The following is a 27,323-nucleotide window of genomic DNA, read 5'->3' as shown; positions in this document are numbered from 1 at the left end:
CCCAATCCCCTCAGCTAGTGGAAGGGGATGGGGAGCAGAATGTGGCCCTCACTATCCACGAGGAAATGGTTGGTGACCTGCTACGGCACTTGGATGTACGCAAGTTGATGGGGCCGGATGGGATCCACCCGAGGGTATTGAGAGAACTGGCAGAGGAGCTGGCCAAGCCATCATTTATCAGCAGTCCTGGCTATCAGGGGAGGTCCCAGTCGACTGGCGGCTAGCAAACGTGACACCCATCTACAAGAAGGGCCGGAAGGTAGACACGGGAAACTATAGGCCTGTCATTCTGACTTCGGTGCCAGGGAAGCTCATGGAGCAGATTATCTTGAGTGTCATCACACGGCACTTGCAGGGCAACCAGACGATCAGGCCCAGTCAGCATGGGTTTATGGAAGGCAGGTCCTGATTGATGAACCTGATCTCCTTCTATGACAAAGTGACACGCTTAGTGGATGAGGGAAAGGCTGTGGATGTGGTCTACCTTGACTTCAGCAAGGCTTTTGACACTGTTTCCCACAGCCTTCTCCTGAAGAAACCAGATGCTTGTGGCTTGGACTGGCATACGCTTCGTTGGGTTAAAAACTGGCTGGATATCTGGGCCCAAAGAGTTGTGGTAAATGGAGTTAAATCCATTTGGAGGCTGGTCACTAGTGGAGTCTCCCAGGGCTCAGTATTAGGGCCAGCTCTCTTTAATATCTTTATTGATGATCTGGATGAGGGGATCAAGTGCACCCTCAGTAAGTTTGCAGACGACACCAAGTTAGGTGTGTGTGTTGATCTGCTCGAGGGTAGGAAAGCTCTGCAGGAGGATCTGGATAGGCTGCACCGATGGGCTGAGGTCAACTGCATGAAGTTCAACAAGTCCAAGTGCTGGGTCCTGCACCTGGGGCGCAATAACCACAAGCAGAGCTACAGGCTGGGAGATGAGTGGTTGGAGAGCTGCCAGGCAGAGAAGGACCTGGGAGTGATGGTGGACAGTCGGCTGAATATGAGCCAGCAGTGTGCTCAGGTGGCCAAGAAGGCCAACGGCATCCTGGCTTGTATCAGAAACAGTGTGACCAGCAGGGCTAGGGAGGTGATCGTCCCCCTGTACTCGGCTCTGGTGAGGCCGCACCTCGAGTACTGTGTTCAGTTTTGGGCCCCTCGCTATAAGAAGGACATCGAGGTGCTTGAGCGGGTCCAGAGAAGGGCGACGAAGCTGGTGAGGGGCCTGGAGAACAAGTCCTATGAGGAGCAGCTGAAGGAGCTGGGCTTGTTCAGCCTGGAGAAGAGGAGGCTCAGGGGCGACCTTATTGCTCTCTACAGATACCTTAAAGGAGGCTGTAGTGAGGTGGGGGTTGGCCTGTTCTCCCACGTGACTGGTGACAGGACGAGGGGGAATGGGTTTAAGTTGCGCCAGGGGAGTTTTAGGTTAGATGTTAGGAAGAACTTCTTTACTGAAAGGGTTGTTAGACACTGGAACAGGCTGCCCAGGGAGGTGGTGGAGCCACCATCCCTGGAAGTCTTTAAAAGACGTTTAGATGTAGAGCTTAGGGATATGGTTTAGTGGGGACTGTTAGTGTTAGGTTAGAGGATGGACTCGATGATCTTGAGGTCTCTTCCAACCTAGAAATTCTGTGATTCTGTGATTCTGCGAGGATCTGGATAGGCTGGACCTGCCTGCCCCTTTAAATTGCTATAATAATGGTGTAAAATTATGGAGCAGAAAACAATATATAAAATTTACAAAGCCCCTGAGTGACCGTTATCAAAATAATGCTGGCTTAGATAAGGGAGCAGTGCCAAACTACTTTAATGTTGTCTGAAGCATCTTCTGTAAAGACATATACATGTTTACAGCTGTTAAAATTGATAGAAAATTATTTTAGGTGCATATTTCTGTTTAAACAAACAAACAAACAAAAAACACAAACAAGGAAATAAGAGAATAACTCTTTTTCCCCTCTCTCCCTGTGCTTCTGCACAGCCTTTTTTTTGTTTTGTTTTTTCTTCCCTCTCCCTTTTCCCTTTAATTAAGTCATCCTTATCTCAACCCTTGAGCTCTTTGTGTCATATTTTCTCTCCCTTCCTCTTTGAGGAGGGGGAGTGAGAGAGCGGCCATGGTGGAACTCAGCTGCCCACCCGAGTAAAACCACCACAGATGCTTACCTCACTTCAGCCGGTCAGTTTGCAAATTAATAGTACAAACAGCATCTTCAGTAACAGGTAAGTTTTAAACAGTTTATTCACAGTGGCTTTCAAATCTCTCCCCCCCTCTATTTCTAGTTCAAGTTACTGTGCAGTTGTGATGCAGAGAGCACTGATCAGCTGCAGGGCATTAGGAAAAAATGTCATGAGTCGCATGGCTTTATTGGAAATAAATCATGCTAAAAACTGATCCTTAACAGGTACAAAAATTTAACAGATAAGGAAATGAGAAGAAAATTGATGCAATAAGACCAAAGGTGAATTGAAGATTGATGTGAAAGGTAATGAAAAGGCAATGAAGAATAGCAATGCAGCATTACAGATGGAATTACAGGACAAACAAGAGATACAATACATCCTGCTTCAATATTTCTTATCCATATACTTAGTTCAAATACTGTAACAGTAATAGAAGGCAAAAAGCACCAGACATCTGACTAAAGAAATACAAAAATACAGAACAAAATCAGGGCAAAATGAACACTGATAACTAGGCAAAAGAGTAATCTCAAATACAGTTACTCAGAAACAATGCATGGAAAAGTTGCTATGTCAACATATACAGACAATATCATTATTCCAGCTCTATGGAAATTACTTGATTTTCCTGGTCTGTAATCTCTTCCAATACAGTACTGCCAAAATTACCCTTAGAAACATGCAGGGAGACACCGCATATACTGAACAAAGCAGCTGATTCGGAGTAAAAAAGGAGGAGGAAATTATTCCTAGTTGATTACATGGCCTTTTAATCATGTCTTTTCTACTGTAGGACAAAGCATTATTAAACCCTAAACAGTTCCAGTTTGGTGGGAGCAGTGTGCATCTACAGCTTTTTCTCTTCCCAAAAGCCATGATTCCACTGTGGCAAGTCAGACTGCAGCATGCCCAAGCAGTTACTGAAGTGGCAAAGCCGTCCTAGAAAACACTTCCACTCTGGAGAAAGTAATCACTACAGACTCCATACAGGTACCATAGAAAGCATGCACGTTACTGGTAATGGCACAGAAGGGCACCAAGGACTTTAAGAAGTTGAAAGGTTTTCTTTCTATCACCTCTTAACGTTACCAAACCAGAAACTCAACTATGGTTCAACTGCATACTTTGGGGGTTCTGGTGGTGATGGGAAGGTGTCCCACTTCTGACATGGCAGCACACAGAGATTGTATAATGTGTATAATGCAAGGCTTCCATAGATAGTTTGTTCCCTCCCCCAGCTCAAAACACATTAAAGAGGAAGAAGTCACAGTTTGGAGTGTGTTACAGTTGTGAACAACATGAAATCAAGGAAAAAAACACACAGTTTCAGAGGCTTTCCCTACTTTCCCCAGTAAGGGAAAAGCGGGGAGCAGAAAACATAAAACACAAGTCATGGCTATTTCACAAAGCTTCATTTTCTTAAATGAAGTTTATTACAGGCCCCAGTGAAAATATTAAAAATTCACCAATGCATACACTTCTGCATCATTGTCCAGGTTGTTGTTCTAGAGTGGTTAAGTGCCTTTTTTATTTAAAAAAGTTTTTTACATTATTGCTGTGTTTTACAACAAAATTAAAACCCATTTGTGGACTCTATCTAACAACAAAAAGTCAGTTTCCCCAGAACAAGCCAGAAGCATAAAAGTATGTTTTGAAGGGGCCTTTTCTCTACCAGATATTTAGCAAGCAAGAAAAAAAAAAGTCTATCACTTCTGTTCCTAGTGTAGATGAGTTTACTCCATTTCCAGAAGGCATATCCTTTCAATAAATATCAGTGTAACTTCTGAGATGCTGAAGTTCCAGAGATACAACAAGCAGCTCTGTGCAATTTCTCCTGGAGTTCCAAGGCTGCCTCTTGTTTCAGTCCAGTGAGATGATGTCAGGAGCACTGCCTCCACTGCTGGTTATAACTCCTGTCTTGCTCCTGCTGGAGGAGCTAATGTGCATGCTGCTTTCGTGGTGACTGGTTGATGTGATGATGCTGCCAGGTGTGCTGCTTGTTAAGGTTGAGGTGAGACTATCCAAAAACATAGGAGGACAGTACTGTTTGAAACAAACAATGAAGAATGAAGAGACTAACTGCACAAGGGAAATATATGCTTTGAAGATACATCTTCCCTACAACAAGTACAAAACGGGTTACTAGCAGAACTTCATTAACACATGCACAGCAAGACCAGAGCTCTGCAAAACAGTAAGCAAGCAGGGGTGGTAGCACAAACTCTTCCTTCCTCTTCCTCCCTGTTATATCTCCTGTGAACAGGCTAGCTTGAGCATTTACTGGCACATTAGGAAACACTATAGCATCCCCCATAGCATCCAACTGGAAACCTGTAATGAATGGCATCCCCTAAGAGACCATACTTGAACCAGTACTATTTAGTATCTTCATTAATGACATAGTGGGATGGAGTGCACCCTCAGCAAATCACAGGTAACACCAAGCTCAAAGGTGCATTTGATGCACTAGAAAGATGGGATGCCATCCAGAGGTACCTTGACAGGCTTAAGGAGCAGACCAAGGTCCTGCACATGGGTCAGGGTGATCCCCAATATCAGCACAGACTAGGGGATGAATAGGTTGAGAGCAGCCCTGCTGAGAAGGACTTGGGAGTGCTGGTGAATGAATAGCTAGATACGAGCTAGCAGTGTACTTGCAGCCCAGAAAGCCAATTATATCCCAGGCTACAACTCAAGGTGGCCAGCAGATCAAGGGAGGTGATTCTCTCCCTCAGCTCTGCTCTTACAAGGCCCCAGGTTGAATACTATCTTAGTTAAGGAGACAGCATTCCCCCCTTGAAGGCTGTAGTCCATCTGTGATACTTACTGTAACTAGATTCTTACATTCTTAATTGTGTAAAGTTTGTTTCCATGGAAGGAAAAGCACTAACTGGTTACTTTTGACCTACAAAATTTCCATAAACTCCATTGGCTTTGGATTATAAGTGAGGCATCAAGTAATCACACTGAGGGACTTGTGAAAGTGTTCAGTAACGTGCCCAAACTAATGAAGATCCCATCATTAGAACTCAATCCACAACTAATATTAAAACCAACAGAAACAGAAACAGCAGTGAAGTATGTTTACAAAAGTCAATCTGGCCTGCAGATACAGTGTGAACTAAGAGCATGAACGCATGGTTGTATTCATGGCAGCAGCATGTGTGCAAGTATCTGCTTCTGTAAGGCAAAGATAAACTATCAGTAGTTTCCTGTGCTTGAATTTATCACAGTGAAGTCAAACTGAATCCTTCCTTAATGCCTCTTTTCTTTTTACCACCTCTTGTTGGGCAAATGCATTTTCCTGGTCTGTGGTTAGGTCTAAGCAAGTGGATCGCAAGCACAATATGGATGACAACATCCTGAGAGTTACTTGATCAGTATGTCAAAAAAACAGGCTTAGAAGTTAAGCCCACAGCAGTTCACAAACATACCTGTGAATCAACTGGGATTATTGAAAGAAAATCCAGACCTAGAAAGAAGAAGGATAATAAACTGATGCATCTTTATTCTCTTCATAAAGAAGAAGTTTAAGGAACTTTGTTGTTTTTGTAGAACAGATTTTGCAATTGCTATACAGTTTCTAAATGAAGTATATCACTGTAACACCAACTCTTAATTACTTCAGGCAGCAGCAAAACATGTTTTCTAGTACAAGTGTCTCTTTTTAAGAATGAGAATGACAATGTATTCACTGGATATTGCAATGCATTCACTGGATATTGCAGGGTGGTTCAATGTGGTTGCTTAGATGGAGGTTGCCAGTTGGAGCTGTTGGTTCATAATGCAAGTTTCACTGCATATTGTACCTGACTTGGCCAAACTGGGACATGAAGAGTGTCATCACATTAAAGATGCTGGAATGAAGTAAAGTCACAACATGCACAAGTCCAAAAACAAGCAGCAGGTCTCTTCCTCCACCCATGGGCAGCCAATAAGGAAACTTTTCTAATATCATCCCCGCTTTGTGTCTAGACAGATAAAAGGAATGAAGAGGAAACTACAAGTAGTTCAAGGTATATCCTCTATGAGCAGCGAGAACTAGTGTCCATCTTATACATCATTAGTGTATAAGCATTTAAGGCAAGATGTTTAAAAATATGAAACCAATGAAAAATCACAGCCTTTTTTTTGTTTTGAAATCTTGGCCTTGTGTTCACTATGTCAACAGAAAGAAATGGTAAGCTTCCTCCCTCCCTCTCTCATTACCCTCCAGGTCTGTTCTGGCCAGCAGCATCTCTCCTTTCCTCCATCAGAGAAAGTCATAGAAAAGTTTTGAAGGAGATTTAAGCCCAGCTGCTTTTATAGAATTCACAGCTTTTGGTCATGAATACTCTCAAACTTCAATTGATAGAGATGTACAAGATAAACAAAACAGTTCTAAGCTTCTGTTCTCTCAGATTAGTCTCCTATCCAATTTGGAAATACTATGGATTTCTTACCAAGGGAGAAGTGGAGGGAGGGAGCAGTAAGGCAACAGAGAAACAAGGGGAAGGATATCCATCCCCTTGCCAAACTGGTACTGAAAAAAGAGGAAAAAACCCAGAGATGTTGCAGGGGAAAAATGAAGACAGGCAACAGAGTGGGTGAGGGAAGTACAGGAGGCCCATGTGACACCTCTTGTCACAAGTCACTGTTTCCTGGGCTCTGTGTTCACTATGGCCAGCAAAGAGAACCCCCAGAGTCCCCCTACACAATTCTTTTCAAGGAGCCAGGATAGAAAACAATCATTATCCCCACCTTTTGTCTGATATTTAGCAGCAGTGTTGAAGAATACATCATAGGCATTTAGGGTATGTCTAGGTAAAGAAAGTCAATAGAGGTCAGCTTACATATTGTAGCTCACCTTAACCTTTTTCATACAGTCTAGACAGAGCACCACTAGAATCAGCTAGCAGAAATCTCTACATTAAGGGCTGGGATGAGTCAGTGCCATTATATTTCTAGAATTTAAATAAGCAGCTATTCTCCCTCACATCTACCACACATAACAATTGGACGTTTACATAAAGTCTAACTGAATACAGCAAGAAGTGTTTCTGGCTGCCGTTTCAGAGCACCAGTGTCAGGGTGTACCTCAGAAGCAAGGTCTTTCACATCACTGTTGAAGCATAGTTTCACACTGGGAAGACAGCTTGTACTAAACTTGTCTAGACATCACATCAGTGCAATACTACATACAGTCTTGTCCCATTTAAAAAAACTGATCTCCATTTCTTGTTTTTACCCACCCCAGAGATTTAATAAGGCTGTCAGAATGCACGTGAAAAATAGCCACCACCTACCTGGCAAGTCCGAGGAAATACTAGATATTGGTGGGCGATGGAATGGCACTGAGTAGTCTGTTAACGAAGGAGGAATAGCAGCAGTATCAACCGTTGTCACACTGGGTAGTCTGACAGTAGATGGCTGATACATGAGAACCCTGTTTTAAACAGCATGGGATGTTACAAACAGCCTGGCCATTAGTTACAGAAGAGAATTTATGCACAGCCGTGCACTCCTTCACACAGTCACTGTGTTCCAGCACAACTACAGTGTGGCTACTCACTACACAGTACTCTACTCTAATTTCCTCTTTCATAACAGTCTTCATAATAACATGATCACATCTTGGCTCTCAACAGCAGCTGTGACATAAGAGCAAGTTGGTATTAAAACAAAGTACAGTGCTGGAGTCATTGACAACAGTCCGTTTGGGATCAGAAGTGGCTCTCTGTATCTGCAGAGTGCCCTGGGAGGGATGCACATGTAGTCTGAGCCAGGAGAAGGGCACTAAGTTTCTCCACATCACTGTTCCTCAGGGATAACCTGTCTTGCCAAGGATGCAACTGACATTATTCAACCCCTGGAGCACAGAATACCAACACAAGAGTTAAGCATCAAACCCATCTTTGCTCACAGCTGAACCCAAGCTAAGCTCAGCTCCCTAGGAACATGCAGCCAGTTAAAGTCTTTCTCTATTCCCACTGTCATGGTTTCAGTTAGGACAGAGTTAATTTTCTTCCTAGTAGCTGGTAGAATGCTATGTTTGGCTTAGGATGAGAAGAGTGCTGATAACACCCCGATGTTTTAATTGTTGCAGAGCAGTGCACCTCCCCTGGTAGGCTCTTGAGCCAGCTGTGTCAGGAAGCTATCTTCCACACACTCTAGAAACCTCCTGGACTGCTTCCTCTGCGCAGTGTTATACTTCCAGCATATATCAGGGAAGTTGAAGCCTCCCATGAGAATGAGTGCTGGCGATCGTGTAACTATTGCAAGCTGCTCATAGAATGCCTCATCCATCTCTTCATCCTGATTAGGTGGTCTATAACAGACCCCCACCAAGATGTCACCCCTACAGGCCTTCCCCCTGATTCTTATCCATAGACACTCAACTTTATCATTCCCAACCGCAAGCTCTTCAACATCAAAACACTTTATATTAAAGAGCCACACCACCACCCTTCCTACCTTGTCTATCCCTTCTGAAGAGCTTGTAGCCATCCATCACAGTACTCCAGTCGTAGGAGTGATCCCACCATGTTTCAGTTATTGCAACTAGGTTGAAGTTAGCCTCTCACACAATCACTTCTAGCTCCTCCTGTTTGTTGTCCATGATGCATGCATTGGTATAGATGCACTTCAGATGAGACATCTGCCTCACTACCAGCTTCAGCATTGTTCCCCTATGCACTTCTCTGGTGAGCCCTGTTTTTACCCCCTTCCCCTGTCACAGTTAGTTTAAAGCTCTCTCCACAAGTCCTGCTAGCTCCTGCACTAGGATCCATTTCCCCTTTTGGGACAGGTGAGTTCCATTCATCGACAACAAGCCAGGGGTCAAGTACAAGCCGGGGTCAAGTAAACTGCCCCATGGTCAAAGAACCCAAAGTTCCTGTCTCAACACCAGCCTCTCAGCCAATTATTCATTACCTGTGTTTTCCTAGCCCTCTCCATGTCCTTCACCTCCTCAGAAGAAATAGAACAAAACATGACTTGCGCTCCCACTCCTTGAACTATTCACCCTAAACCCCTGAAATCTCTCTTCATAGTTCACTCTCTTCATAGTTCACAGGCTTCTCTGAGTGATTTAATCACTGTCCACTTGAACTATGAGTAATAGGTAATAATCAGTGGGGTGAACCAGCTCTGGGAGTTTTCTAGTTATGTCCCTGACCCGGGCCCCAGGTAGGCAGCACACTTCCCTATGGCTCAGGTCCGGGTCTGGTCTGTAAATGGGACCCTCCATTCCTCTGCGAAGTGAGTCACCTACCACAACCACCCTTCTTTCTTTCCTGGCAGAGGCAGCCTGAATGCATGGAGTCTACTGCCTTGTCCTTAGTAACCTCTTTGGGGAACCTTCCCGCACCTCCCCACTTACCTCCCCCTTCAATGTTCAATGCTACAAACCTATTGCTTAGGGGGACCTGGGGACGCGAGGGAAGTGGGGGGGTTCACCCACGATGCCGAGCAGGGACTCTCTCCATTCCTCAGGTCCCCCTCCTCTGTCCAACAGGAGCAGGGCAGGGGGTCAAGCACCAATTGTGAGGTATATCCCTGGCACCTCTCCCTCTGGCACACCAGGGAGCTACTCTACCAGTTCATCTCCTGCTCAGAGTCCCTGATCGCCCTCAGTCTCTCAACCTGCTCTTTCATCTCTGCCATCATGCTGACCAGATCTTCCACCTGCTCACACCTCACACAGGTGGAATACCTGCCGCCCTCCCCCATCAGCAGCAGGCTCTGGCACTCCCTGCAGCCAGAGACCTGTATGTGTCCAGACAGCTCTGGACAGCCCCTCCATTTGGGTCAGCACAGTCTTTTTGGGGCAAGCTCTCTGCCTGGTTGAGACCATGGTAAAAACTGTGGTCACAGAGACTGCCACTAGATAGGATGAACTCAAAAGGGAGGAGGGACAGAATCCCTGTGCCCCACCACATGAGCTCTCACACCCACCGCTGCAGCACACTGTGGGTGGTTCTCACACACTGGTTGCCCCTCCCTGCTTGCAGTGGGCAGTGAACATAACTGCCCTCCTGGAGGCAGTTTCTAGGCAGAGGGCATGGGGCTGTTGCCCTGGCAATGCCCACTCCCTGTCAGTCTCTCTCACAAGAGCTGGCAGGTGCTGCCTGGTCACACTGCTGTCCCGGGCCTCCCCTGGCAAAGCAAGGGCCCAAAATCCCCCATGTAAAGAAGGGGAAGTAGACCTGCATCCCATATGTCTACACATCAGTTTATCTGAGACATTACAAAATAACTAACTTTAAAATTGACAAACCCTTTGGTTGGGCTTCCTTGTGCTTCAGACATAAATATACACTTCCTTTTGGCAGGAGGATCATCATCTTCGTCAGAAGAGCTTTCAATTGTCAAGTCAATCACATCAACTTTCTTCTTGTTTACCTCATTGGCCACTGTCACAGAACATGATTTGCTAACAACACTGGAACCTAAACCAGAAAATAAAATACCACTTTTTTTTAAAAAGGCCATTGACATCAGCAGTTTCAATTTGCAGCAGAACCAGCATCTCAAAATACTGTTTTAGCTCATCTTCCTGACCATTGCAGAGGCCATCATGGCCCAGGAACAGTTTTATTAGTAATATTAGTAGTAGTATTCTGTGTGAGAATTATTGAGCACAAGCTTTAATCTTCACTTAAGTTTAAGGACCTACAACAAGAGCAACTTTTTTAAAGTGCTACTATAAAGAATAGAGACAAAACCCACAAATACACATTTTTAGAGATACAATCCTTTCTTTTTAGTTTAAATAAGTTACTTCGCACACATCCCACAAAAAACATCAACATCCATACCCATTATCCCAGCTACAATTAAGTCTCAAGGCATCAAGCTTTTCTGGTTGTTTGCAACCGATATCCAAGACATACTCACTTTCTATTTTGGTGCACTGTGGACTTGAAACTTTCACAGCATCTTTTTTAGGCCTCATGGGGCACCAGGAACCATCTTCTTGGAATTTAATCTCATCCACGTCTGAACATTCATTAAGGATTTCCATAAAGAGCCTGAAAAATAAAGTTAAGTGATTTTGATTCCAGTCTTTTCCTAAGCAAAAATGAGACAGTTAAGAAGTTGATTACAATCGACACTGACCTACAGTACATACTCTCCCCCTAATTTGTCTTCCCTGAAGACCTGTAGTTACAGCCTTTGCAGACATCCATACATCAAAATCAAATGATCCCAACCTACCCATGTTCTACTCCAACATTATCGCAGTTTAGAGATTCCCATACAGCAGTAGAGTAGAAGCAATCACCCTTTCAATCAAGTTTTACACAGTTTATAAGCTAAATTTTAAGAGTTAATAGCCTCACAGATAGTTCATGTAAAAGAGAGACATCCGTAGGTGTCACATTTGATTTTCTCCAGAGAGGATATGCTGAGGCTCAGGAGTTTGATGATGCAGTTACAAGATGATTTCTTGCAGTTTGCTACATGGGAATAGAAACAAAAGGATTCTAATGGCTCCTCACAGTCTAATGTACTTTTGAGAACAAGAATAGAAATGGCTAAACCTCAGGTCACAAAAACAATTAGTACAACATGAAAAATTTGAAGTAATTTTGTACTCTGCAAGCCCAGTCTCTCACCCATCTAGTATTAGGCTCTCATAAGCTGCCTTCTTGTCGCAGACAGGACAGATCCAGGTAGGCTTCTTCTCATTCATTTGAAGATAAAGAGCAGCATCAAAACATTGCAGGTGTGTGCAAGTAACAGCCCGGCATGGGATTGTCAGTCTCATTTTTCCCAGCTGCAGGAGGTGCATTTAAAGAATGTCAAAAGAAAAGAAAGCAAAGTAGACCTGGATAGCTAACAATGAAATCAGATGCAACCAGCAAGGTAACAGTCACTTCTCATTATAGAGTGCCCAACACTAGGTCACTGCATGCAAATCCACTCCAAAGCACATACAAAGTACCTGAGTGAACAATACAGCAGTCCTCAAAGTCTTATGACTAAGTTAAGAACTGTCAGAAACATTTCAAGTGGACCTGCATCAACATTATTTCTAGGATTTTATTTTTTAATAGGAAGACCTACTGAAGCACCCCCTTTGTCATTTTTTGCCAAATACCTCAAGGTTTGATTATTTTGTGAACTATAGTTATGTTAGACTGAGAATGGCATTATACCCATCTCAGCATAAGACTTAAACAGACCAGTCACAAACACAAGGTCAGTTTCTACCTGGAAAGAGAAAACCCAAGGCAGCACCACCTTGTTACTAGGTGATCTGTTTGTTTCCTTTATAGTAGCTGGCAGTAAAAGCAATATCACCGGGACCAGGAGGTCTGAAGTTCTGTTTCTCACTGTGCCCTTTAATTATTCTATCACCCTTCCCAGGTAGGCTCAATGCCTCCATGCACAAAATCGCTCCTTTTACTTTTAAAGGCCTCAATATACACACAAGTAGCAACTTGACTCTGACTGCATTACAGCTTAAGTATTCACAGGTCTAAACTATAGTTGGTTCTTCTCCTCATTTGCATTAATGAATCAGTATAACAAAAGCCAGTTAAGTTTCTGAAGCAGGGTGTTTTAAAAGCAGACCAACTCTGCACTAAAGATGAAAACACAAATCTGTATATGGTAATTTCCAGCCTTACTTACAGGACACATCAGAGAAACCCGCAGACTGGTTGTGGCAATCTCACTATCAGGATCTGCCGTTAGTTTTTCTTTAACTACCAAAATAAATTAAGAAGTTAGAGATGGGCACAACTACTTAAAATGCTAATCTTGATTCTCTAGTACATATACTTTGTTTCCAGCTATCTAAGAAGCCCTGAGCATTTAAGGAAGCTAGTTCAGAGCAAATACCATATAAGAATAGCTTCACAGGCATCGTGAGACTGTTTTGATGTGCAGCAGATGCAGTTCTGGCCACAATGTTTAGTAGAGCAAACTCTACCCAACGTGCAAGGAGACATCACATCACATCAGGGAGTGAGGTGTAAAGACAAGACCATTAGCAGCACATACAGGTGAACAAAACACATATTTAGGCCATCTATCTGCACCTCACTGCCCACTACACTAAGCAGTGCTCTCAGAATTCTCTTGAGAACATTTCAGACAAAATCGCTAAGTATTCCTCCCTCCTAGCTAGGGACCTACACTGAAGCAACGCACGATACCTCAGTAACAGCAAAAAGAACCTTTGATACTCTGGACACGGACTTTCTTTTCAAAATGCTGCAAATCTCCTGGGTACTACCAGTTCTAGTTTTAAAGAGCTGCCAACCACCCTCAGTAAGGAAAAACAGGAAGTTAAATTTGACTTACTTAGTGCTCTGGAATGATCGGGGTTTCTGATACCTTTCATTTTTAACCTCTGCAAAAGCATAGCTGAAGTGAGCTGACGAACAAGATACACAGACATGGAGTAATTCTACAAAAAGAGTAATTAAAGATGAAGTATTGATTTAACACTGTACTTCCACTACAGCAAAAAGTTACTGAATTTTTGTTTGGTAGTTATGGAAATACTTTGTGAAGTACTGACAGATGACTTCATTACTATGAAAGTCAGCAGTCCGCCAGAATTCTTCTGCTATCCAAGTCAATTTATCTCACTCCAGTTGTGACTTGACTACAAAAAAATATTCTCCACAACCAAGAGACAATCTGGGCTTTTTCTTGAAAAGATGACTTAGACTGGCAATACATTTTCTTAAAACATGCAGTCTGTAAGAGCTTCTTGTGTTTGTCTCCTACACATTTCCCTTTTTCCACTGACACTATCTTAAAGCAGAGCTCAAAGACAAACTTGCTATAAAGAAATGATTGATGTTGTTTTGGGAGCAAACACCACCTCCAAATGGCACACAACAGCATCAATTTCTTTGTACCTTGAGCTTGCTGCTTTTAAGCCAAGCCTCGTTATATCATACCCGCTCCTCTCAGGCTGGCCATATTCCCTAGCATTTACTGCTGTTTCCTAATTCATGCCACTTGCCAGCTTCCTTTGTTCAGGATTTCCTCTCCAAGGTCACAAGTGAGGAGAAGAATCTGCAAGTCTCACCACTGCAGAATAATAATGGTTTCATCTGCATAACACTCACAACCTGCAATCCCTCATTTCCACTCCCTGCCAGCCACCTTCTTGTAGCTCTTACACAACCAGACACTGCGCAGGAATTTTAAGAATATCTACCACCCTGCTCCTCCTTTACCAGCAATACCAGAGACAGCTCTTACCTAGATGAACAGATAAAGTTATCAAAATGCACAGGAAGCCACTAAGACAAATGTCTTGCTTTCCCTATCCTCGCAAAGATGGACTGCTTTGTACTGTTTATTGCCTACAGGATTAATATTACAGACTCTAGCCTGATAAGCTCTCTAGGATGACTGGGATAAATACCTCCTCTCCTCAGAAGCCCTCTTCTATCAGAGAAGTAGATGCTAATAAGCCCTTACTGTATCAGCCTACTGTATACTTACTGTATAAGCCCTACTGTATCACCCTTGGGGACAGCATGGAGTGTCATTTAGAAGATGAATAGCAAAGGCCTGCTATGCAAGTTCTTCTACTTAGAAAAGCTAAGGCCTAAGCAGTCACCTGGCCATTTGAAGGGCCAATTCCTTTTAAACCAATAACTTCTCATTTCCTCAAAACCAGAAATTTACCTACAGGGACCGGAGAGCAAAAGGTATCACACCTGTCACCACCTGCTTCATCTCCTGCCACTGAAACCCAGCACACTTTCCCCCCCCTCAGCACAGCTCTCCATGAAGAACTGCATTATGAAGATGCTTTTCTCTCTCTCCCCCCCCAGGTCTCCAATACTCCCTATATCTGCACTCAAGAAGTCAGCTCCCCCTCAAGTTACCCCAACTTCCAGGAATACTCTTCCTTTTTAACAATGGGCACGTGGCTTAGATACCCTGCCTTACAGACGCACACCACTATGGCCCAAGCACAGCATCACCAAGATGTATCACTCTGGAGCAGTTGGCACTAGCAGCCTGACACCTTCCCTGTACACTTTCCAGGAACTTGCCACCAAGGAGCTTTCCAAGCTGGAAATTCCACCTGTTTTACTTTATTTACAAGTGCAGTTTTAACGGAGAAAAGACATTTTCTCAAAAGAAAAGATGGAAATATCCATGAACTAGTTCTCCCTATAAAATAAAAATTCCTTTTGTAGAACTATTTGGTATCATTTGGTTAGAAAATACAAAAACATCAAGAGCAAATGCATGTCTCCTCTCCCACTCACAGGGCCTTAGCACATCTGGTCACTTTAAAAAGCCTTCCTCCAATAGATTGCCATAAAAAAAATGAGAAAAAAACTTTACGACATGGCTACATAACCTCATGTTTATATGATTACACCATTAGGCCACAAAGTAGCTTCCCCTTTTATGTCTGAACTGTTCTGTGTTTACACCACAAAAAGACTATTTCTGACATATTTCAGGCAACCCCTAATGGCGAACTTGCCCAAAAATGTTCTCAAAGAAAGCCATACTCTCCATCTATGTGAACTCTATATGGAAGTCTTTGCAACCTGTATGCAAGTTTTGTGTGTTACTGTAAGCTACTGTACTTCTAGAGCTAGCTTTGTTTCCTGGCATCAAAAATAAACACAGCCACTTTATAACACCGCATGCCTTGCCGGCAGTGGGTTAGAAGGAACACTAGACAAGGTTATTCAGACTACTGCCCACATCCTACAAAACATACAGCTTACCTTTCCAATTTCAGATGCCCAGGAAATGGAAATCTGGTTTGGCACTGCTGATGATAACCTAACTAGAGATGTTATATTCAAGGGACGCCCAGGTCGCTTCTGTTCAATTCCACTTTTTGGTGGTGGAGCATATCCCTACGGGAAGAAGAGACAAAACAAAAAGCATTACCAAGTCCTCCCTCTGTACTCTGAAACCTGCTTAAACAATTTATTAGTTTAAAACCAACAGCAAATTAGTTTAAAAGGCAGCAAGTCACAAACTGTTAATTCAGTCTTTCATGTCTAAAGAATGGTTCATTGATCTTATTTAAGAAACAGTAAATTCAATTCTTGTCCCAAGAGATTGACAACCCCTTGATGTCTGCTTTGCATTAGCTACACCTAGCTTCATAAGCAACAGGTCGTTATTTGTACACTCCAGTGAGGGCCCTGAAGATGAGCTATGCATAGAATACCAGGTGTATTTAAGAGCTAAAAGACTTTGCTGCTGTCAGCAGAAGAAAAAATCTACTAGGTACTAAGAAATTCTTCAAAGCTGCGCAAATAAGCTGGACCACTTTCTGTAGTTTTACGGCATATAATGCTTGCCAACTGAATTAGAAGCCATCCAGCTCCCTTTTGCTTCTAGGCAAGCACATTTCAAGCAGAAGATACTTGTGCTATGCGAAGCACGTGGCCCAACTGCAGCTTATTCATCTCATCCTGCAACTATCACTGTGAAAGCAGCCAGTCTGTAACAGGAACCCGGAATTTGGAGATCAAGCAGACATCCTGCAGTCCGGTCATCTCAATCTCATCTTGCATCAGGATGCCAATAAGAGACTGGAGCCTGCATCTTGCACAGAAGAACTGACTGCCAGATTTCATCCTGTTCAAGACACTGTTGTTCTACGCTAGAAACTCTCCAGAAACAATACACTGAAAAAATACATTTTTTAATGAAGAGTTAACACTGTGAGAAACTAAGTTGTGTTTTTGCAGTAGAGAACTAATTTTCTGTATTCCGGGGTAGTTGTGTAATCATAATAAGGAGAAATGGTAAGTAGATAAGTGGACAGTAGAAGGCCTCACTGTTCCAACATAAGGTGGAAGCTTGAGAAAAACAGGATGAGCAGTGTGGGAACAGTAAAACAAAGATCACAAGTTCTCAAAACATAAGAAAGGAGAAATTAAAGGGTTGAAAAAAAGAAGAATTGTACACATATGGTATAGAGGAGCGTCGAGTAGCTTGTGAACCTGTAGTACTCAGCCAATGAGGAAACAGGGGAGGTGATCAGGTGTCGGGTAATAGGGAATAAAAGGTTATGATTTGTTTACTAAAATGTGCTCCTAATTGACAGGACGCCCACCATTGCAATCGTGAATAAAATAGCTTCACAGAAGGTCCTGTCTGAAGAAAATTAGTTGAGATTTTTCTCATAATTTGGGGGCTCGTCCGGGATCTTGTCGCCTGCTGAAGCTTTCTTGCCACCACAGACAGGAAGGTGCACCCCACTGATTTCAGCGGTCCCATCGGGGGTGGTGGGTCATCTTGGTATGGCCGGCAAAAGACCGAGACTGTTAATCTGAAGACAGGCTCTGAGAAGCTCTGGGGAGAAGGGAGGCCAGCACTGACATACCACAGACACAGCTGAGACATAGTCCAGCCCCGATCAGGAACAGGCACGGGGATTACTGCTGATAACCTGGACCGGGAAGCTGTGCACGGACTAAGGTCTTTTTTTTCCGTATCTTTTAATTTTACCGTATCTTTTAATTTTACCGTATCTTGCCTCGGGTTGGGTTCGGGGAGACTCTTGTATGGAATGTGAATGAGAAGCACTTTTAGTGCAAAGCGAGCATGGAGTCCCGATCCGCGAGGTTCTGTAGTCCCACAAGGGGACGAACAAAGTCCCCTTGGCTGGAGAGGGATGAAGCGAAAGAGAGACGAGCGAAAGAGACTCTCGGGGGGTTTGGGCCCTTAGGTGTACAGTACCCCGAGAATGGTGAAGTGAGGTGCTTGGCGATACACCTCACCTCTGTCCTAATCCTAGGTGAAGGCGTGTGGTACCCTCCGGGTGGTAAAGTCCACAGCAGCACGTCAGGAAGAGATGGGGATTAAGGGTTCCAAGAGTCAGCAGTGTGGGGATGGAGACCCCAGGACTGTGCCTAAAGATAGTCCTTTGGAGAGAATAAGAATTTGGAAAAACGATCCAAAAACTAGGGAAAAGATTAAAAAATATATAATTAAAAAATGGTTTGAAATTGTATAATTGTCTGGCCTAAAAAGCCAATAAAAGGAACTTCAGAATTTTGGCCAAAATATGGGTCTGATGAAAATTCAGGCTTTGAATTTATATGTAAACAATAAGACTCCTTTTTTGGATGAGGAATCAAGTTATGCTCCCTATAATCCTAATATTGCACCGGAGGCAGTGGCAGCTGCTCCAGGAGGGGAGACAGGGACTGCAATCGATGCTGTCCCTGGAGAAGTCGCGCCTGGAAGCGTGGAGTGGCAGGAGCGGGGGTGGGGGGGGGTGGGCTGGCAGGGCCGATGCAGGGCCGGTGCCACTCCCCCCTTACCAGCAGAGAGGTTAGGAGTTTTAAGAAGGAAAAGAAGTCTTTAATTGAGGGCCTAGCAAAACAGTCGAATCCGTTTCTAAAGGCCTAATTTGTATTCTCGGGGGGGAAATGTCAATCCTGAGTATGTGTCCTGGTTTCAGTTAGGACACAGCTAATATTCCTCCTAGTAGCTGGTGGAATGCTGCGTTTTGGCTTAGGATGAGAAGAGTGCTGATAACACCCCTATGTTTTAATTGTTGCAGAGCAGTGCTTATACCAAGCCAAGGACATCTCAGCCTTTTGCTCTGTCCTGCCAACATGCAGGCTGGGGGTGCAGTAAGAGCTGGGAGGGGACAGACCCAGGACAGGTGACCCAAACTGGCCAAAGGGGGTATTCCGTCCCATCTGACATCATGCTAAACAATATATAGGGGTGGCTAGCCAGGGGAGGGGGGCCGGACTGCTCGGGGTTAGGCTGGGCATCGGTCAGCGGGTGGTGAGCAATTGCATTGTGCATCACTTGTTTTGTACACGGTATTAGTAGTAGTACAATTATCATCATTATTGTTATTATCATTATTGTTATTATTATTTTCCTGTCTTAATAAACTGTCTTTATCTCAACTCACAGGCTTCACTTTCCCGTTTCTCTCCCCCATCCCAGAGAGGGAGGTGCACAATGTACTCTGATGCCATGAAGCTATAAAGGGCCAGAGCCCATCTCTATTTATGGAGTGACGGGGAGATCCCAGCAGTTAACTGTATCGGAGGCTGAAGTGAGTCTAACTGGGAATGAGTGGGAAAAGCACCGCATTGTGACTGGCCCGGACGCTCCGTGCATCCTTGGCATAGACCACCTTAGAAGAGGATATTTCAAGGACCCAAAAGGGTTCCGGTGGGCTTCTGGCATAGCTGCCTTAGAGACAGAGGACATTAAACAGTTGTCTACCTTGCCCGGTCTTTCGGAGGACCCTTCTGTTGTGGGGTTGCTGAGGGTCGAAGAACAGCAAGTGCCAATCGCTAGCACAACTGTGCACCGGCGGCAATATCGCACCAACCGAGACTCCCCGATTCCCATCCATAAGCTAATTCGTCAATTGGAGAGCCAAGGAGTGATCAGCAAGACTCATTCACCTTTCAATAGTCCCATATGGCCAGTGCGAAAGTCTAATGGCGAGTGGAGACTAACAGTGGACTATCGTGGCCTGAACGAAGTCACGCTACCACTGAGTGCTGCAGTGCCAGACATGCTGGAACTCCAGTACGAACTGGAATCGAAGGCAGCCAAGTGGTACACCAAAACTGATATCGCTAATGCACTTTTCTCCATCCCTCTAGCAGCAGAGTGCAGGCCACAGTTTGCTTTCACTTGGAGGGGTCTCCAGTACACCTGGAATCGGCTGCCCCAGGGGTGGAAACACAGCCCTACCATTTGCCATGGACTGATCCAGTCTGCGCTGGAGCAGGGGGAAGCTCCTGAACACCTGCAGTACATCGATGACATTATTGTGTGGGGTGACACAGCAGAGGAATTTTTCAAGAAAGGGAAGAAAATAGTCCAAATCCTTCTGAAGGCTGGTTTTGCCATAAAACAAAATAAAGTCAAAGGATCTGCACGAGAGATCCAGTTTTTAGGAATAAAATGGCAAGATGGACGTCGTCAAATCCCAATGGATGTGATCAACAAAATAACAGCTATGTCTCCACCAACTAGCAAAAAAGAAACACAGACTTTCCTAGGTGTTGTGGGGTTTTGGAGAATGCACATCCCAAATTACAGTCTGATTGTAAACCAGCTCTACCAAGTAACCCGTAAGAAGAATGAGTTTGAATGGGGCCCTGAGCAACGACAAGCCTTTGAACAAATCAAGCAGGAAATAGTTCATGCTACTGCATGAACTGGCCAATTGGGCCAGTCCGAACAGGACCAGATGTAAAGAATGTGCTCTACACCGCAGCCGGGAAGAACAGCCCCACCTGGAGCCTCTGGCAGAAAGAACCTGGGGAAACTCGAGGTCGGCCCCTGGGGTTTTGGAGTCGGGGATACGAAGGATCTGAGGCCCGCTACACTCCAACCGAAAAGGAGATATTGGCAGCATATGAAGGAGTTCGATCTGCTTTGGAGGTGGTCAGTACTGAAGCGCAGCTCCTCCTAGCACCCCGATTGCCGGTACTAGGCTGGATGTTCAAAGGAAGGGTCCCCTCTACGCATTATGCAACTGATGCTACCTGGAGCAAGTGGGTTGCACTGATTACTCAGCGGGCTCGAATAGGAAACCCCAGTCGCCCAGGAATCTTGGAAGTGATTATGGACTGGCCAGAAGGCAAATACTTTGGGATATCATCAGAGGAGGAGGTAGGTCGTGCTGAAGAAGCCCCACTGTACAACCAGTTACCAGAGAATGAAAAGAAATATGCCCTGTTCACTCATGGGTCCTGTCGTATTGTGGGGAAGCATTGGAGATGGAAGGCTGCTGTATGGAGTCCTACACGACGAGTTGCAGAAGCTGCTGAGGGAGAAGGTGACTCGAGTCAGTTTGCAGAAGTGAAGGCCATTCAGCTGGCTTTAGATATTGCTGAACGAGATAGGTGGCCAGTTCTCTATCTCTCTACTGATTCATGGATGGTAGCAAATGCCCTGTGGGGATGGTTACAGCAATGGAAGCAAAACAACTGGCAGCGCAGGGGCAAACCCATCTGGGCTGCTGCATTGTGGCAAGATATTGCTGCTCGGGTAGAGAACCTGGCTGTAAAGGTACACCATGTAGATGCTCATGTGCCCAAGAGTTGGGCTACTGAAGAACATCAAAACAACCAGCAGGTGGATCAGGCTGCTAAGATTGAAGTAGCTCAGGTGGACCTGGATTGGCAGCATAAAGGTGAATTATTTATAGCCTGATGGGCCCATGACACCTCAGGCCATCAAGGTAGAAATGCAACATACAGGTGGGCTCCTGATCAAGGGGTGGACCTGACCATGGACGCTATAGCACAGGTTATTCATGACTGTGAAACATGTGCTACAGTCAAGCAAGCCAAACGGTCAAAGCCTCTTTGGTATGGAGGACGGTGGCTGAAATATAAATATGGAGAGGCCTGGCAGATTGATTACATCACACTCCCTCAAACTCGCAATGGCAAGCGCCACGTACTTACAATGGTGGAAGCAACCACCGGATGGCTGCAAACATATCCTGTGCCTCATGCCACCGCCCGGAACACTATCCTGGGCCTTGAAAAGCAAGTCCTATGGCAACATGGCACCCCAGAAAGAATAGAGTCAGACGATGGGACTCATTTCCGAAACAACCTTATAGACACTTGGGCCAAAGAGCATGGTATTGAGTGGGTGTATCACATCCCCTATCATGCACCAGCCTCCGGGAAAGTTGAACGATACAATGGACTGTTAAAGACTACATTGAAAGCAATGGGCGCTGGGACATTCAAAAATAGGGATACGCATTTGGCAAAGGCCACCTGGTTAGTCAATACTAGGGGATCTGCCAACAGAGCTGGACCTGCCCAATCAAACCTGTTACGTGCTGTAGAAGGGGATAAAGTTCCTGTAGTGCACATGAGAAATGTGCTGGGGAAGACAGTCTGGGCTACTCCTGCCTCGGGAAAAGGCAAACCCATTCGTGGAATTGCTTTTGCTCAGGGACCTGGATGCACATGGTGGGTAATGCAAAAGGATGGGGAGGTCCGGTGTGTACCTCAAGGGGATTTAATACTGGGTGAGAATAGCCCATGAATTGAGTTGTACCATGTTAATTATCATATAATACTGTATGTCATCACTACTATGACTGTTATATACCATAGATGAAAATGGCGATTAATTAGAATGTACGGGAAAGAGTGTAACCTGAGTGTAGCCTGGAGAACAAGTCCTACGAGGAGCGGCTGAGGGAGCTGGGCTTGTTTAGCCTGGAGAAGAGGAGGCTCAGGGCCTACCTTATTGCTATCTACAGATACCTCAAAGGAGGCTGTAGCGAGGTGGGGGATGGCCTGTTCTCCCACGTGCCTGGTGGCAGGATGAGGGGGAATGGGCTTAAGTTGCGCCAGGGGAGTTTTAGGTTAGATGTTAGGAAGAACTTCTTTACCAAAAGGGTTGTTAGGCACTGGAACAGGCTGCCCAGGGAGGTGGTGGAGTCACCATCCCTGGAAGTCTTTAAAAGACATTTAGATGTAGAGCTTAGGGATATGGTTTAGTGGGGACTGTTAGCGTTAGGTCAGAGGTTGGACTCGATGATCTTGAGGTCTCTTCCAACCTAGACAATTCTGTGATTCTGTGATTCTGAGCATGACATAAATGGTATGGAATAAGGGGTGGCTAGATGTCCTGGTTTCAGTTAGGACAGAGTTAATTTTCCTCCTAGTAGCTGGTAGGGTGCTATGTTTTGGCTTAGGATGAGAAGAGTGCTGATAACACCCCGATGTTTTAATTGTTGCAGAGCAGTGCTTACACCAAGCCAAAGATGTTTCAACTTCTTGCTCTGTCCTGACAATGGGTAGGCTGGGAGTGCAGCAAGAGCTGGGAGGGGACAGACCCAGGACAGCTGACCCAAACTGGCCAAAGGGGTATTCCATCCCATCTGACGTCATGCTGAACAACAGATATAACAATTATTATTATTTTCCTGTCTTAATAAACTGTCTTTATCTCAACTCACAGGCTTCACTTTCCCGTTTCTCTCCCCCATCCCAGAAAGGGAGGGGGGAGGGTGAGCGAAAGGCTGCGTGGTGTTTAGCTGCCAGCCCCCCAGCCCCCCCTGGACCGAGAGTAATTCTGATAGAGCAGAAATATCTGCTTATCTAACTGGGATAACAACAACCCACAACACAGAAATCACATGAGAGACTCGGGTTCAGAATGAGAAAGTACTCGGGGATGAATCCTGAGGACCCAGTAGCCCAAGGGCTCTTTAAAGTTCATTTTATGATTAAAGCCTGGCAGGTATACAGAAAAAGCTCCAGAAGGTGGGAGGATGTAGTGAACAGTGTAGATAGTATGAAGGTGTATGCCAGGAGGGGAAATGAGAAGGAAAAGTAGAGAGCGAAACTAATGGCATTCACAGCGTACTGGGTAGTGAGGCAGAGGGGGAGATAGAGGGCCCAGGATGGAAAGGAGAGGAAGAGAGACAAAGGAAGGACAGACAAGGAAGGCTGAATCATAGAATCATAGAATATCCTGAGTTGGAAGGGACCCTTAAGGATCATCAAGTCCAACTCTTGACACCGCACAGGTCTACCCAAAAGTTCAGACCATGTGACTAAGTGCACAGTCCAATCTCTTCTTAAATTCAGTCAGGCTCGGTGCAGTGACCACTTCCCTGGGGAGCCTGTTCCAGTGTGCAACCACTCTCTCTGTGAAGAACCCCCTCCTTATGTCAAGCCTAAACTTCCCCTGCCTCAGCTTAACCCCGTTCCCGCGGGTCCTGTCGCTGGTGTTAATGGAGAAAAGGTCTCCTGCCTCTCGACACCCCCTTACGAGGAAGTTGTAGACTGCGATGAGGTCTCCCCTCAGCCTCCTCTTCTCCAGGCTGAACAGGCCCAGTGCCCTCAGCCGTTCCTCGTACGTCTTCCCCTCCAGGCCTTTCACCATCTTCGTAGCCCTCCTCTGGACACTCTCCAACAGTTTTATGTCCTTTTTATACTGTGGTGCCCAGAACTGCACACAGTACTCGAGGTAAGGCCTCACCAGCGCAGAGTAGAGCGGGACAATCACCTCCCTCGACCTACTAGCGATGCCGTGCTTGATGCACCCCAGGACACGGTTGGCCCTCCTGGCTGCCAGGGCACACTGCTGGCTCATATTCAACTTGCTGTCTACCACGACCCCCAGATCCCTCTCTTCTAGGCTGCTCTCCAGCATCTCATCGCCCAGTCTGTATGTGCAGCCAGGGTTTCCCCGTCCCAGGTGCAGGACCCGGCACTTGCTCTTATTGAACTTCATGCGGTTGGTGATCGCCCAGCTCTCCAACCTATCCAGATCCCTCTGCAAGGCCTTTCCACCCTCATTCGAGTCCATAACTCCTCCAAGTTTGGTGTCATCAGCAAACTTGCTCAAAATACCTTCTATTCCTACATCCAGATCATTTATAAAAATATTGAAAAGTACCGGCCCTAAAATGGAGCCTTGAGGGACCCCACTGGTGACCGCCCGCCAGCCTGACGCAGCCCCATTCACCATAACCCTTTGGGCCCTGCCCGTTAGCCAATTGCTCACCCATCGTATGATGTTTTTATTTAGCTGTATGGTGGACATTTTGTCCAGTAGGATCCTATGGGAAACCGTGTCAAAAGCCTTGCTGAAGTCCAAAAAAATCACATCAGCTGGTTTCCCTTGGTCCGCCATACGGGTGATCTTATCATAAAAGGAAATCAGGTTAGTTAGGCAGGACCTACCCTTCACAAACCCATGCTGGCTGGGACCAATGACTGCTTTGTCCCCCAGGTGCGCCTCAATAAGTTCGAGAACCATCTTCTCCATGATTTTACCAGGCACTGACGTGAGACTGACAGGCCTGTAATTGCTAGGGTCTTCTTTCTGACCCTTCTTCTTGAAAATCGGCACAACATTTGCCAGCTTCCAGTCTACCGGGACCTCTCCAGACTCCCAGGATCGTTGAAAAATAATTGAGAGAGGTTCCGCGATGACGTCCGCCAGCTCTTTCAGCACCCGGGGATGAATCCCATCCGGACCCATGGACTTGTAGGGATCCAGGTGGAGTAGCAAATCCCGCACACGTTCAGGGTCGGTTGGGAGTTTGTCATCTCCACCGTCCCAGTCTTCCAGCTCAGGGCACCCTGGGTCCCGAAGCCCATCATCGGCATTGAAGACAGAGGCAAAGAAGGCGTTAAGCGTCTCTGCTTTGCCTATGTCATTGTCTGTGAGGAGACCTTCCCTATCAAGGAGCGGCCCTATGTATTCTTTAGTTCTCCTTTTTCCATTCACATATCTGAAAAAAACCTTTTTATTTTCTCTCACAGACACAGCCAGCTTCAACTCTAGGTGTGCTTTAGCCACACGAATTTTCTTCCTACAAACACGAACAGCATCCCTGTATTCTTTCCATGTCACCTGGCCCTCCTTCCAGTAGCGAAACACTCTCTGTTTCCGCCTAATCTCCATCAGAATGTTCCTGGTCAGCCATGCCGGCCTCCTGCCCCGCCTGCCTGACTTGCGATATTTAGGAATCGCCTGATCTTGTTCTTCTAGGAGGCATCGCTTAAAGAATGACCAGCACTGGTGGATATCGAGGCCTTCAAGAGCAGCTTCCCAGGGGACCTTGCTGACTAGTTCCCTGAGCAGCCTGAAGTCCGCTTTCCCCATATCTAGGGATGAGGTTTTGGTGGCACTTTTCCTTCTGTCACCGTAAATTTTGAACTCAACCACTTCATGGTCGCTATGACCGAGGCGGCCACCAATCACCACATCTCCCACCAGACCCTCTCTGTTTTCTAGCAACAGGTCTAGGAGGGCACCTTTCCTAGTTGGCTCCGTTAGCACCTGCACCAAGAAGTTATCATCTAGGTGCTTCATGAACCTCCTGGACTTGCTCGTGTCAGCCGTGTGGCACTCCCAGTTAACGTCTGGCAGGTTGAAGTCCCCCATAAGGACAAGGGGAGTTAATCTTGAGGCCTCTCTTAGTTCTGTAAAGAATAATTTATCGGCGCTATCGTCCTGGCCAGGCGGTCTGTAATAGACTCCCACAACGACATCCCCTTTATTCACAGAATCACAGAATCACAGAATTTTCTAGGTTGGAAGAGACCTCAAGATCATCGAGTCCAACCTCTGACCTAAAACTAACAGTCCCCACTAAACCATATCCCTAAGCTCTACATCTAAACGTCTTTTGAAGACTTCCAGGGATGGTGACTCCACCACCTCCCTGGGCAGCCCGTTCCAATGCCTCACAACCCTTTCAGTAAAGAAGCTCTTCCTAACATCTAACCTAAAACTCCCCTGGCGTAACTTTAGCCCATTCCCCCTCGTCCTGTCACCAGGCACATGGGAGAACAGGCCAACCCCCACCTCACTACAGCCTCCTTTAATGTACTTATACAGAGCAATAAGGTCACCCCTGAGCCTCCTCTTCTCTAGGCTGAACAAGCCCAGCTCCTTCAGCCGCTCCTCGTAGGACTTGCTCTCCAGGCCCCTCACCAGCTTCGTCGCCCTTCTTTGGACCCGCTCAAGCACCTCGATGTCCTTCTTGTAGCGAGGGGCCCAAAACTGAACACAGTACTCGAGGTGCGGCCTCACCAGAGCCGAGTACAGGGGGACGATCACCTCCCTAGCCCTGCTGGTCACAGTGTTTCTGATACAAGCCAGGATGCCGTTGGCCTTCTTGGCCACCAGAGCACACTGCTGGCTCATATTCAGCCGACAAATTCGTTCGTCCCTTGATCCTTACCCAGAGGCTCTCAACTTTGCCATCGCCGACCTGAAGCTCCACACAGTCCAGCCCCTGCTTCACATACATCGCCACCCCACCACCTCGCCTACCCTGCCTGTCCCTCCTGAAGAGCCTGTAACCATCTATCGCAACACCCCAGTCACAGGACTCATCCCACCAGGTTTTGCTTATGCCGATGATGTCGTAGTTGCGGGACCGGGCCAGGACTTCTAGCTCATCCATTTTATTCCTCGTACTGCATGCGTTCGTGTAGAAGCATTTCAGGTGCGTCTCCTTACACTCAGCACCTTGTGGATCTAACCGAAGGACCTCACTGGCACACAGCCCCTCTGATTCTAGCGTACCATCCCTTAGGTCTTCACCGGCGTGCCTGGTTTTAGCCCCTTCCCCCTTCGACTCTAGTTTAAAGCCCTATCTATCAGCCCTGCCAACTCCTGACCAAAGATCCTTACCCCTCTCCGAGAGAGGCCCATCCCAT

General features: G+C 45.8%; 2 protein-coding genes across 2 annotated transcripts in view; both read right to left on the bottom strand.

Moving 5' to 3' along the window:
* KATNAL2 (katanin catalytic subunit A1 like 2) overlaps positions 1-27,323 on the bottom strand; it is a 177,946-nt gene that overhangs the window by 109,093 nt on the left and 41,530 nt on the right. The gene's annotated exons all lie outside the window — the stretch shown is intronic.
* The window catches only part of PIAS2 (protein inhibitor of activated STAT 2), a 70,499-nt gene continuing 45,509 nt past the window's right edge, over positions 2,334-27,323 (bottom strand). The window contains exons 5-13 of the mRNA XM_068665704.1: positions 15,879-16,013; positions 13,465-13,570; positions 12,790-12,863; positions 11,769-11,929; positions 11,047-11,180; positions 10,427-10,598; positions 7,455-7,594; positions 5,604-5,641; positions 2,334-4,212 (exon numbers count right to left, since the gene is read on the bottom strand). Coding sequence (XP_068521805.1) covers positions 4,030-4,212; positions 5,604-5,641; positions 7,455-7,594; positions 10,427-10,598; positions 11,047-11,180; positions 11,769-11,929; positions 12,790-12,863; positions 13,465-13,570; positions 15,879-16,013 — 1,143 coding nt within the window. The 3' untranslated portion in view covers positions 2,334-4,029. The remainder of the gene's footprint in view (positions 4,213-5,603; positions 5,642-7,454; positions 7,595-10,426; positions 10,599-11,046; positions 11,181-11,768; positions 11,930-12,789; positions 12,864-13,464; positions 13,571-15,878; positions 16,014-27,323) is intronic.

Source organism: Anas acuta, chromosome W, assembly GCF_963932015.1.
Source record: "Anas acuta chromosome W, bAnaAcu1.1, whole genome shotgun sequence".
Taxonomy (NCBI): Eukaryota; Metazoa; Chordata; class Aves; order Anseriformes; family Anatidae; genus Anas; species Anas acuta.
This window is presented reverse-complemented; position numbering and strand designations above follow the sequence as displayed.